We start from the raw sequence: 13,665 nt of genomic DNA on the forward strand, positions 1-13,665 counted from the left end.
TGCTTAACTAAAATAGAACAGAATTTAAGCTGAAGGTGGAAAATACATATGGAGTGCAGTGATATATCATAAAGTAATCGATAATTCAGCGTTACATCTCTATTCCAAGAATATACTTGCCAACTTATAGTCTTCCTCATCCACTTTTTCCTATAATTGTATAATGAGTCGATAATCTTCAGTTTTCTAAATCGGATGATCTATTTTTTGACACCTCTTTGAATATAGTCGGCGTTAAGAAGGTTTTAGCAAACTATTAGTAGTAGAAGTTCTCGACTGTTCAAGTTTAAATGCGATGCTAGAATAAATGTTTTTTAATATAGAAATTTGGCGAAATAGATTTTTGAAAAAGTCCAGAAATCATTTGAATATAGATTAATAATGGTAAGTAGGAAAAGAAATTGTACGTGCCATATGTATGTAGAAAAAGAATGCAAAGCTAAGGGAAACGTTATATAAGGCAAGCCAAAGTTGAATATCTTTTGGGAGAATCTTCTTTCTTCGACTCCGACAATGGAATATCCGTATGTGCATATGTCCTGAAAAGAGCATAAGGATTTAGAAGGACAGTCGTTAAAAAAGGCCAAATCTCAAAGGACATTTCTTTGAGTTAAATTTATACGATCTTTTTAATAGAAGTATATACACATATGATCTCTCTGGTTCTCTCTTTCTCTCTTTTTCTCTCTCTTTTAGCTTTGGAATAATATACACGTAAAAGATGAAAAGAGAAAGGAAGAGAGAGAGAGAGAGAGAGAGAGAAATGATGATGAATATAATGAGATAAATGAAGAAACAAAAATCGATAACGAAGGATATTTCAGAATCTGATAAAAATCATGGATGGATTTATTTATGATCTTTGCTTTCAAATTATTTACTATTATTATTGTATTATTTTGCTATAATATAAATTTGAACGATCGATCCAATTTTAAAGCCAACACGTAAATGTTTGTTACGCGCGATCTGTGGAAAACTATAAGCATGACTCTACTTCTAACCATAATCCTCACATAGAATAAAATTTAATGAAACGCGCGTCTATGGGATTTGGAGAAGATATCTACCTTACTTACTCGAGTATAAGCAACATACATAAAAGTAAATATCTTTCGAAAATACCCAATTTCTACTTTTCCTTCTCTCTTTCTTTATTTGTTTTCTTATTTTTATGAAATTTAACAAGTTTCGGTAACTCTTTCAACTTTTCTCAAGCTAAAGTAAATGTAGAAAGTAAAATAGCGACAATTTTTCTACCGAAAGGTAATAAATAGATCATTTATTTATTTTCTATCTATATTAATTATCATTTTATGACAATAAATGTTTTATGTATTTAAACAATAATAATTGGAATATTAACAAATAGAATACGACTTGTTAAATTTTGCGAAACAAATGGAGGAGGAAAGTTCAAAAACAGAATAAATATCGGTAGAGAACAGAAACTAATTAACCGAAAGTAGTTAAACTGTGGTCATCGACAATTGTGTTGGTGAGTTTCGACAAAGCTACACGATACGACACCGATGGGTTGGTATGTACGATTCGGAAAACTTAAAAAGACTGTGTACTATGATAACAATTTACGACCAGGGAGATCAAAATGTCCAACCATTATGTGAAAGCTTCCGTTTACTATGAACTTCCATTTCAATGGACCGTACACCAAAGTTTAATAAATATACAAACAACCTGTAATTATCGATACCACAGATTATTTCATTTATTATTTGCTACATTAATAACAAAAGAAAAAAATGATTATTATTAATTTCATGAAGAATCGTAAAATTTCCCTCATCTTTCTAACGAAACAAAAGTTTTCAAGAATCTATCGTAAACGAGAGCATTTCTTTTCTAACTTTATATTTAATAATGAATAAGAACGTGAAAAATAATCGTACGCATGGGAAATTGCAATGTACACGCTCGAATGCACATAAAAGCATGTTCAAGCTAATTAGTTAGTTAGGCGTGCTATTTAGCTTTTACATCTTTCCTATCATCTTTACATATTATTTCTTTGCGTTGTGACGAACAAATATAAAATATGAAGAAAAATAAAAAGAAGAATTTTTCAAGCATACTTAAATATTTTATTTTTCAAATATACTTGAATATTTTTCAAACGATCACGAATGAACGACGATAATGAAGAAAGGAGGAAGCATCAAACTTTCCAAATTAATTATTATTTTCTCTCGTGAAAACACTCAACTTTAATAATAATAATAATAATAATAATAATACGAATATTACTAATAATAAGTAAAATTCTGTTCTTATCATGTTAAAACCAAATTATAGAAGGCAAAGAAAGTTAAAATCAATGGCAAACAAGGGAGGAATACTAAAAAGTAAATCGGCCATTCCTTTAGGAGTCGATCAAAGAAAACTTTTACGAAACTTCATTCGTACGGAACAATCGTGAATCGTTGAAGGAAATAAATTGAAAGCCAAGAAAGAACATTTTGCAAATAAAAATAGAACTTTTAATTTTCAGCTTGAACAATCGAATTTGAAAGGGCAAGTACTTTAGTAGTGATTCTATTTGAGTGATTCGGTAATTAACGATAAACTCGAAAGAATAGAAAGGAAATGAAAAGAAAAAAAGAGAAAAAAGAAAAAAGCATAAGAAGAAGTAGAGTAATATATAGGCATGTTCGTGTCAATGAACCATTTAAAGAGACCTATAGAAGTGGTGCAAATCGTTCTACGCTTTACGGGTAGGCCGGATCGAATGAATACTCAACAAAATGACGGGGACCTATGAACTGCCTCGAGAAGAGATTCGGTCGAACGTTCGATGCCAAATATGAAACCAATTCTCTCATTCTCTCTTTCTCTTTTTCTCTTTTAGCATTGACCCTTCGATTACATGCAACCCCCTTTTTCCTACCACCTAACCACTTCCACTTCCACTTCCACCTTCATCCCTGTATCCCTTTTCTCTCACTCTTTTCCATGCTCGCGCTCGCGATACAGAAAGTTATTGCTTTAAATTGGATTCGAATTTAACTCGGTTACAAACAACATACGATATCTCACCCGCACCCACACCAACACGCGTAAACACGTACCAACTACAAACTAGATTCCCATTGCACACGAACGAGATAATTGAGCGTCCACGAGTTTAAATGGACTTCGAATGGAAAACGAATTCTCCTTTTTATCTCGATCTTCACTACTTTCATCTTTCTTTCTTCCCTTTTCGTTTCATTTCTCGTTTCATCTCTGAAAACGTCAAAGTCTCTTCTTTTTCTCGTTCAATACATTTTCCAATCCATATTTTCTTTCGTTTCTGCCAAAAAAATAATTATATTGAATAATAAATAATACTTTTTACATATGATTAAATATCAAACTGCTTGTGACCCCCTCCCCCCATTAACTTTAACATTTCTACAAATATATACGATTTTCTAAAAAAAAAAAATAAAAAGAATATTATTCTTAAATATTATTTTTCCTTTTTATATGATTATTTGGAATTATTTTAAGGGGGAAAAAAAAGAAGACATAGAAAACCGTCGACATATCAGAGACGGTAGTATTAAAAGGATCACATGGGATAAAAAAGAAAATAATACGATGATACAAGGGAAAATCTTCGAACAATCTTATTGTTAGAACGAAAGGAGATGAAAAGCTTGCCATTTCCGTTGAGACGTAATAAGAAGAAAAAGGAAAGGAAAAAGAAAAAGGGAAGGAAAAAAAAATACGCAAAAAGGATAAAGGATCGTTTCTTCGTTCTGGAGAAAAAAGTAAAAGAAGGAACGTATGGGTGGGTGGGTGGATGGGTTGGTTGGTTGGTTGACGCATGCTTTTAAAACGTCTCACCATCACATTTATCTAATATGCACTTTATTGTTGGCCAAGTACTTAGCTGACAGAAATAAACAAGAATGTGTACTTTTTCATTCGTCTTTTCTTTTATGTGAGACGGCCTTATTATTTCTCTCTCTCTCTCTCTCGCTCTCTCGCTCTCTCTCTCTCTCTCTCTCTCTCATTCTCTCTCCATTAGACGTCATTCCGTTGAATACACGCGTATTTACAGGTGTAATATCGTATCCTTACCCGTTCGATGCTTTACGTCTGTATATTATGTATGTATGCATGTGTGTGCGCGCGCATGCGTATGTGTATGTATGTATATTTTTCTTTTTTTTTATGTATTTACGGATAGATGTAGATAGCGTAATAGGTATCTTTTTCTCTATGTATATATATATTTATATATGTCCTGTTCTTTATTGTACATAATTATATATTGAGAGAAACGTGTGTGTGTGCGCGTTAGTCTCTGCGACTGATAAAAGTATTTAGATTGTATTCTAGACAGATTAATTCGATAATTAATTAATCATTAATCAATCATTAACGTTAAGACAATGGATATATGTAATCGTAACGCTATTTTATTACGCTGACTGACTTTTCTAGAAGCATAATACGAAATATGTTAAATCTCTCGTTACATTTTATTTTTTCTTTTCTCCTCTCTCTCTCTCTCTCTCTCTCTCTCTCTCTCTCTCTCTCTCTCTCTGTCTCACATACACACACACACACACACACACACATACACAACCTCTTATTCTTTCTTTCTCTCTATTTCATTCGCTTTCTCATGCTTACTCTTTCTTTCATTCTCGTTCGTTTTCAACATTTTAATTCTCTCTTTCTTTCTTACTTTCTTTTATACACCTTTTTGCGCTCTTTTCATACTGAATTTTTTGCCAACATTCACACGCACTAACTCATACGCACGACACACTGATCTCCGTCGTTATTAAAGTAAATAGCAAGGAAATATCTTAAAACGCAGGAAATCTCTGTATATTCGATGGCCCTTTTTTTTTATAGAAAGGTAAAAGCTTTCTCATTTTTTTGTTTATGTATATACATATATATATATTTCTCTTTTTCTTTCTCTTTTCTTTCTCTTTTTCTTTTTCTTTGTATTTTTCTTTTGTAGCAAGAAAACAACAAGCCTTTTAAGACGAGCAGACATTCCTTCTTTTCAAAGTGTCCAACCCGATTAAGTGTTTCCTATATATTATTCCATAGTTTGAACTTATACGAAAATGGTGTTGCATCGTAAACTTTGTTTTAATCGTTCCTCGAGAAAATCTAACTTTAACTTTACCTCTCATCGTTGAAACATTGAATTCATTAAAGGGCGATCGAACGATCGATCGATCAGTCTTAGGACGCACAAGCTCCTTTTCGAGCCATGCAAACACAACGCTCATTCATTTTACACTAAATTCAGGTGTAAAGTTTTCTTCAAGTATACCGCGACATATACATAACTGTGTGAGAGTGTAAATGTATAGGTATATACTGTAAAATTATTCTCTTCTTATTTTATTTTCTGCTTCTTTTTCTTGTTCTTTTTCTTTTTCTTGTTCTTTTTCTTTCTTCTCTATATTTTTATCTTTATCTTTTTTTTTGTTCGCAAAAATACGCTAGATGCCAACGTGATATAATAAGCGCCTTTAAAATAAACTACACGCGCAAAAAATGTACGTTGTCAGGTCATTATTATTGCATTGATCATTATTCATCTATCTTACGACTATGACAAACGATAAGTCGATCCACTTGATTCATTTCAAAAAAAAAAAAAAAATAATAATAAGTTGAAGAAAATGTCTTAACGACAATATTCTAAGAAACCAACGAACCAATCGGTTTCAAATTCGTTATCATAAAAGATCGAATATATGTAATCAACGATACTATTATTAGCTGTCCGATCTTTTTCCGACTATGAATAATTGAATAATTTACGATGACGAACGAGTTCGAGACCTGACAACGCGTCCCACAATATTTTTCTCCATTTTTTATATTCTTCTTTTAAACACATATTTTTCTTTTTTATATTTTTTATTCTTATATTTATTATTATTTGTATTATAATTATAATTATTATTAATATTATTGTTATTATTTTATTTTTATATTATTATTATTATTAATTATATTATTATTAATATTATTATTATTATTACTATTATTATTATTATTATTATTATTTATATAATAGATCACTAAAGGGGTCTAAAACCCTTTCTTTTCTTTCGCATTTTTTTCTCATTTTTTTTTCTTGTATTATTTTTCTTGTTTTTTTTGTCATTATTTTTGCCTTTTTTTTATAAACAAACTTCAGTCTGACTATAATCTTGCACTCACATATACGCGCACACACCCCCGATTGCCTTACAAAAATCGCGTAGGAAAATATAAACGAAATTCTGCAGTATCTCTGTCTCTCTCTCTTTCTCTCTTGTTTTTTTTTAATTTCTTTTTTTTATTATTTTTTTTTTCTTTGCTTAAATCTTTTTTATATGCTTATATTTTCTTTTAGCTCTGAAATTATTTTCTCAGACTTTTGGATTCGAAACAGTCATGTGTCCTTTATTTGTTTCTCTTTTTTTGTCTCGTTTTTTTTTTTTTTAAGTATCTCCCTTTTCTCAAACTATTTGTTTAAATCTGGTTACGCGCGTGCATTTCTCGATTAATAAAATAGAATAATTTCAAACTTTCTAAGATAAAATATATTATTATTATTATCCGTTTTTATCTTCTCTCTTTTCCTCTTTCTTTATCTCTTTTTCATCGTTTCTTTTCTTGTCGTTCTCCTCAAATGTCGTCCCAATTTTGTTTTAATTTCGCAAAATGTACACGTTCGGTATATATATTATCACGTTAGTCCTAAGATTCATATGCGTTTTATATATTTTCTTATTTTTTCTTTTTTCCTTTTTTCTTTTTTTTATCATCTTCTACCGCTCGCACGATTATTTCTAATATTATAACGAAAGTACTAAACTAGCACGTATATATACTTATGCAAAAATTACGTAATATCTATATTTTATAAAATAAGACGAATGCTTATGCTTGTCTCTCTCTCTCTCTCTCTCTCTCTTTCTCTCATTCACTCACTCATTCATCACTTTCTCTTTCTCTTTTTCTCTCTGACTCACTTTTTTATTTTTCATTTACATGTAGCCTAGCGCTTCTCTCAAGTTCGTGAAAAAGAACGCGCAACTCTATTTTATTACCGAACAAATTTCATTTATTTTCCAACCTCCCATTTCTTCTATTTAGTGTTATAGTCATGTTATGAAATCATAGAAAAATCTATTGAAATGAGAACAAAAAATATATCATCGTTGAAATAAAAGATTTGGAAGTTTCATGGTTTCAACCATTACGTGATCACACTTATAAACTATTACCCTTACGTAATAATATCTAGACTAGTACGAACGGTAATATTTCCTTCGCATTCGATCATACCCCATCCTAATCCTCAATCTATCTATCCCAAACTCACAGCCCCCACGCATATATTCATTTGATTCTCTTAAAAATACGAATTAACGATTCCCATAGAATGTTTGCGATTTAAACGCACGGAGAAAAGTATGGCTTTTCACCTTGGCGACTATCACACTCCGTTTAATAATCATTTTTTCTCCATTCTCTCTCTCCCTCTCTCTCTCTCACACACACATTCGTTCTATCTTTCACACTGGTTCTTCAATTACCATATATACGTCTCTCGTTCTCTCTCTCTCTCTCAATATATTCCATTCCTCAATTTCATGTAAATTCGAAGAAAGAGGAGTGCCAATACGAAATGTCGATATCTTTTTAACGAACGTCCGTACAATGTGACAATATCAATTGAGATCTACTTTTTCATTCATATATTACAAACTTTTCTCTCACGTTGGACCAAGAATATTATATATGTATATATACTACATATAAGCATGTATTCTCATCTTGTCGATTTGAAATATGACAAAACCAACCCTTTCTTATTTACAAATTCGTTGAAAAACGTTTATCTTTTTTTTATCCCCCCCTTTTTTTAATTCGTCAAAAAATATGAAAAATTCTTATTTTATCGAACGTCGAAGAAGACACCGACATTTCTTTTCTTCATTGTCTCTCTACGGTACATACATACATACGTACATATTTACAAATCTACAAATAAATCGTGTTTTCAATCTCTCTCTCTCTCTCTCTCTCTCTCTCTCTCTCTCTCTTAAAAAAAAACACTTTCTTATTCCGTATCTTGATTTCTCTTGTATTACTTTTTAGATGAAATATAAACCAAAAAAAAACATGGATTTTCCAAGAAGAAGTAGAGAACAGTAGCGGAAAAAATTTCGTGGAAAATCCTTACGATCATTTGAGTCGATCTGATACATACATACACACATACATACTTTAAGAATTTTTTTTTAATCATTTTTTCACTTGTACTCTATCCGTCTTTGTCTCTTGAGAGCTTAAACAACTCTGCATCATCTCTTTCTTTTTATGGAAAAATACTATGTAATATACATGTACGAATACATCTATATATAAATGTATGTATACAATGACACATAAATGTATGTATTATATATATATATTTATTTTGCATACGGATGCATGATACTCGTTCAAAGTAATCTAATCGATTCTGTTTTTATATTCAACCATTTTCACACACACTTTCTTCCTTCCTCCCTCCCTCCCTGCACTTTCTTTCGTTCAGTATAATATAATCTGTACACAGCTAAAGGATAACTCTTGGAAAATATTTTCAAAAAGTATCGCGAAAATGGAAAAGACCAAGTAGGTGATATATTTACATACATAGAATGTAAGTTTTGAATAACATTGCGTTGCACTTTTTCCTTCCTTCCTTCCTTCCTTCCTTCCTTCCTTTCTCTTGCCCCCTCTTGTCACCCAACGTAATAATGATAAACTATACGATTATAATTTGTAACCGTACAAATAATATGAACTCGTCTCACTCAGTGTTTTTTCTCTCTCTTTTCTTTTCATCTTTTTTGTTCATCTTATGTACAGTGTACAGCTGTACTATTTATTTATTTACATGAAAAATGTACGTTTTCCTAGCCATAAGTACTTCATCTTTTCTTTCACGTTTTGTTTTCTCTTTTTACTGTCTCACTCACTCTCTCTCTCTCTCTCTCTCTCTCTCTCTCTCTCTCTCTCTGTCTCCTTCTCTCTGTCTTTCTTCATCTTTCATTCAATCTTTCATACCATACATTCATACATACTAAACAAACACGTAAATACCTTTTCTAACACACACTCATATACACAATTCACCGACATTATTGTGTTATTATTCGTTTGTACTAAATCGTACGCTTGTTTAGCCTCGCTTTTTAAAGTAGGTAGTAGTTTTACACACGTCCCCATAATAATAAGATAATCTATGGAGATGATAATTAAAAGTATGGTACCATTATTCGTCAGCATCGATCGCAATAATCCGATTACATTTTACACCTAATTGTCACTTCCTGTTTATTCTTTCTTTCATTCATTCTCTTTGATTTCTTTTCTGTCTTATTTATTTTTTTTTCTCTTTTTTTTTTTTTTTTGTTGTTTTCTTATTTTTCTTTTTTCGTTCGTACACCTTCACAGGCATTAATTAAGTATATAATATGTATAATAGTAAAAGCATTGTTTTACTTTTACGCACGAGATTGAGTAAAGATAGGCTCTTGGAATTGTCCCTTAGCAAATGTGTCTCTCATTTTTTTTTCTATCTCATTTGTTTACTCATTCATTCATACATTCATTCATTCATTCGTTCTTTCTTTCTTTTTATCTTCGCTACATTTTCATTGATAATGATATAGGTATAAAAAAAGAAAATTTGCTTAATCATCTAACAAACTTGTACAAATATACGTACGAATCAGAGAGAGAATTGAAAAAGTATATTATCAAATGATTTTTCTATTTGCGCGTTCCCTTTAATAATCGCAATAATAGTTTATGTACTTTTTACGGTCATTTTCACGCTTAATATTTATTTTTCTCTTTTGTTTGTTCGTTTAACTTAGAAAGACTCAACACGTTGATAAGAACAACGATCATTGCACTATACATAATAATGATAATAATTATAATTTTATTCATATAATAATAATAATAATTAATAATAACTAATAATGATGATAATAATAATAATAATATTTAATGAAAAGAGAAGGAGAAGAAGCAGAAGAAAAAAGAAAAGGAAAAAAGCAACTGGCAAGCATTTCGCACACACTGCAGAATGATATCACGTATATTGGACAATAGTAAATAGTAATTAGTATTAATAAGTCATATCATCAATACAATGACAAATAACGATAGATATATGTATGTATGAATATTAATAAGTAATAATGGACGTTGGTCCACCTCGAATGAATAAGAAACTCGCGTTTCTTCTACAGGTGCGATTGTTGTTAGATAATACAAAAATGATATATCTGCATTTTTTTCTCTCTCTCTCTCTCTTTCTTTCTCTCTCCATAAAAAAAAAAACATTGTTTAACACTAAACAGCTAATATATATATGCGATGAAATACTAGTAGTAGTAGTAGTAGTAGTAGTAGTAGCGTGCTCGCGAGTTGCAACTCGGAGTCAATAATAACGGAAGCATATTTAAGCTTTTGCATACCTTGAATAAAAACCTAATATTTAAGTATAATGTAAACTTTCTTTCTCTCTTACTATCATTTTTATTTTTCATTTCTTTCTTTCTTTTCCTCTCGTTTTCTTTTTTTCTTCTCTAATTGTAAATCTTCATCATCTTTGTCAATCTCTGTCAACAGAAACAGTAACACTCGAGCGCAAAAAAATACAAACAAATATTGCGATAGCACCTTTTAGCCATTTTTTCGTTTGTTTCTAATTTTTAATCATTTTTTCTTTCTTTCTCACATACACACACACATACGCACACATATACTTTTGCTCACACTCATATTAATTCTTCCTATCTTTCGATTCTCAAGCTCAACAACGCCTTTCAAGCATCGAATCACAGAATCACGTTTTTGCAATATCGCAAAGCATTTATTAATCTCAGTTTTAAATTCTTCGTGTGTTAATAGTTTTTTTTTCTTTGTATAGATTTTTTTTTATTTTTTTTTTTTTTTATTTCGTTCCTTCTGTATGTCTGTCTGTCTGTCTGTCTTCCTTCCTTTCTCTCTTTATCCCTGTTCTTTTTATCTTTCTATATTATCTTTTTGTAGGAACGACACGAACGAACGAACGAACGAACAGATTTATTATCCCTTAAATTCTAAGTACGCTTTCGTTTAACATTAGCAGACACTTTCAGGTTTATCGTCGACATTTTCAATGAGTATGTGTCTCATAAAATTGTATGTAAGCCAAGATTCGGAAAAAAAAGGATATCCACCTGAGCTTAGATTAATTCATTTTCAATCAATAATATTTACAATTAAAAATTTTTTCCCTCTTTCTCTCTCTCTCTCTCTCTCTCTCTCTTTCGATTACACTACTCAATGTATGCAACACACGTACTCGCGAAGCCACTGTTGTTTGCGCATATATTTCTATCTATGTGTATTATTTCAGGCAACTAGATCCACTGAGGACTTCTACTTTTTGTCTTTTGCTCTTTTCTTTTAATATATATCTTTCATACACACATACACAAAAAAAAACACAACACACACATACACTCGTCCTCGAAATATTCTCATCAAAATCGCGTCTCTCATTTATTTAGATGATCGTCGTGTCAAGCGCGACACATATTATTTATTAATTAATATTTATCTTATTATTATTATTATTATTATTATTATTATTATTATTATTATTTAAACGTCTGTCGAATTATTTATATACAATATTTACACAGACAAAAAAGAGCGAAAATTTCTTATTAATTAACGAAAAATCAATTTGCATTATAACATCCCTGTCACTCGTTTATTGCAACTTTCTTTTCGTTATTATTATAATATGAGTGATAAGTGATCAGGACCGTTAGTATCAGATCGGCTACAAAAATATCTACAAGGATCTTTTTCTTTTTTTGTTTTTGTTTTTGTTTTTTTTTCGTACGTATGTAAATACATTCATTTTTTATCGAAGAAATACAAGACACAAACTTCTTCATTAATGTCGATTAATTTTTTTCTTTCTTTTTTTTTTTTTTTATCGATTTCTCCCGTATCTTATATGTTCCTTTTTAATATAAATTTATCCACGATGGAAATGAGATCGAGTAATCTCAAACGAATTATCATTCCCACCCTTATATACAAATATGCTTTTCTTTTTCACACGTGGTATTAGATCGATGACACTGTCGAAGATAAGAATCTATTAGAATTCTAAAAAAGAGTTTATCAGAATAAAGCTTTGCCAAACTCGTGAATTACACTTTGGTCAACCTTGTTTTTTTTTTTTTTTTTTCTATAAGATAGCAGGTATACTGTATATATATATAACTATGATACGTAATATAATGTGAATGCATATATGTATATTACATACACATACATACATCACATAAGTATAGAAATTAGTTGAAATATTTCATTATTAATTTGTTCTATCAATGAAATCGTTTAAAACGATCTAAAGAAGGATTAACCATCTTTGTTTAATATATCTTCAAAATGGACATTATCTCGGACAGATAAAATTATTGTATTTATAACGTCCGTAAATTCTTTATCTTGAGCAAGCGCGAGCGCTATCACAAAATACTTTAGAAAATACACTAAATATAATAAATAACTAACACATTGAGCAAGTATCGGAGTTAACAAGAGACTCATTTGTATTTATGTACGATAAATAAAATAATTATGTTATTCGAATAGCATTTAATAAGTTTCTTTTTATCGTTAAATTTAGTTGATTGTTTAACAAGAATATTTTTTTTTCTTCAATCATGTTCAATAAGATTATAGAGAGAAAAATTAGAAAGCATTTATTGCAACAATACGTAGTTTGACATTTCTATTGGATAATACGAATTCGTTTATTGTAATTCGTTTAAATTTGTTCAAGTTTGTGTGGCACTTCGTGAATATTTTGTGATAAAACTTGCAAATATAGTGTGCAAAGATGACGGGAAAAATAGTTTTGTTTTTCTTTTTCAAATACAACGCTTGTGCCTTGTATGAAACAATGATACACTTCTTTGGATGCCTATAGCAACGGGATCCAATTCGCAATGTTAATGAATAAGATATATCGCAAAAGATTCTTCTGCACAGCAGACGACTTCTTTAGACTTCTTTATGCAAGTTTATAGATAGTAAAAATGAACTCTATTAAACATCGTTCTCATTAATAAATACCAAGAAGGCGTACAATGGAAATGCAAAACAATTGCATTCTATCCCTTATTGCATTATGACTTCTGTGTTAGGAACATGATTCCTAAATCCAGTGGTTTTTTTTCCTCATTGTCGTTTAACACTAACGACAAGATGAACAAAGCTTTGTTATTAATTGTTATTAAAAAACATTAGCTTATTTTCATTGAATTTCGCAAAATTGTTGGCTGACTACGATTAAGTGACACCAGTCAACTTAATCGTCAGCTTTAGCTGATCTCAAACAACCCCTGGTTGCATACGTAAAAGGTACGTGGTGGGATCGTAATATCCAGCCAAGTAGTAAGTATCGTTGTTATCATAGTTGGTCTGATATCTGTGAGGTTCTTTTCCCATCTTTTCTGTATATTCGTCCAATGGTAGTACTTCGCATTTGTGTGAAATAGTTTGTACATCATTTTCATCCATATGAGGTGATTCGAATAGAGCACCCTATTT

The 13,665-nt window shown here is 30.5% G+C and overlaps 1 protein-coding gene across 9 annotated transcripts in view; it reads right to left on the reverse strand.

Moving 5' to 3' along the window:
• Positions 1–3,856: 3,856 nt before the first annotated feature.
• The window catches only part of wge (BAH domain and coiled-coil containing protein winged eye), a 98,674-nt gene continuing 88,865 nt past the window's right edge, over positions 3,857–13,665 (reverse strand). For all 9 annotated transcript variants that reach the window (XM_089175403.1, XM_089175404.1, XM_089175401.1 and 6 more), the window contains one exon: positions 3,857–13,659. In XM_089175403.1, coding sequence (XP_089031529.1) covers positions 13,447–13,659 — 213 coding nt within the window. In that variant the 3' untranslated portion in view covers positions 3,857–13,446. The remainder of the gene's footprint in view (positions 13,660–13,665) is intronic.

This window comes from Polistes dominula, unplaced genomic scaffold (assembly GCF_049000335.1).
Source record: "Polistes dominula isolate Pdom_NZ unplaced genomic scaffold, Pdom_raw_medaka contig_82, whole genome shotgun sequence".
Classification (NCBI taxonomy): domain Eukaryota; kingdom Metazoa; phylum Arthropoda; class Insecta; order Hymenoptera; family Vespidae; genus Polistes; species Polistes dominula.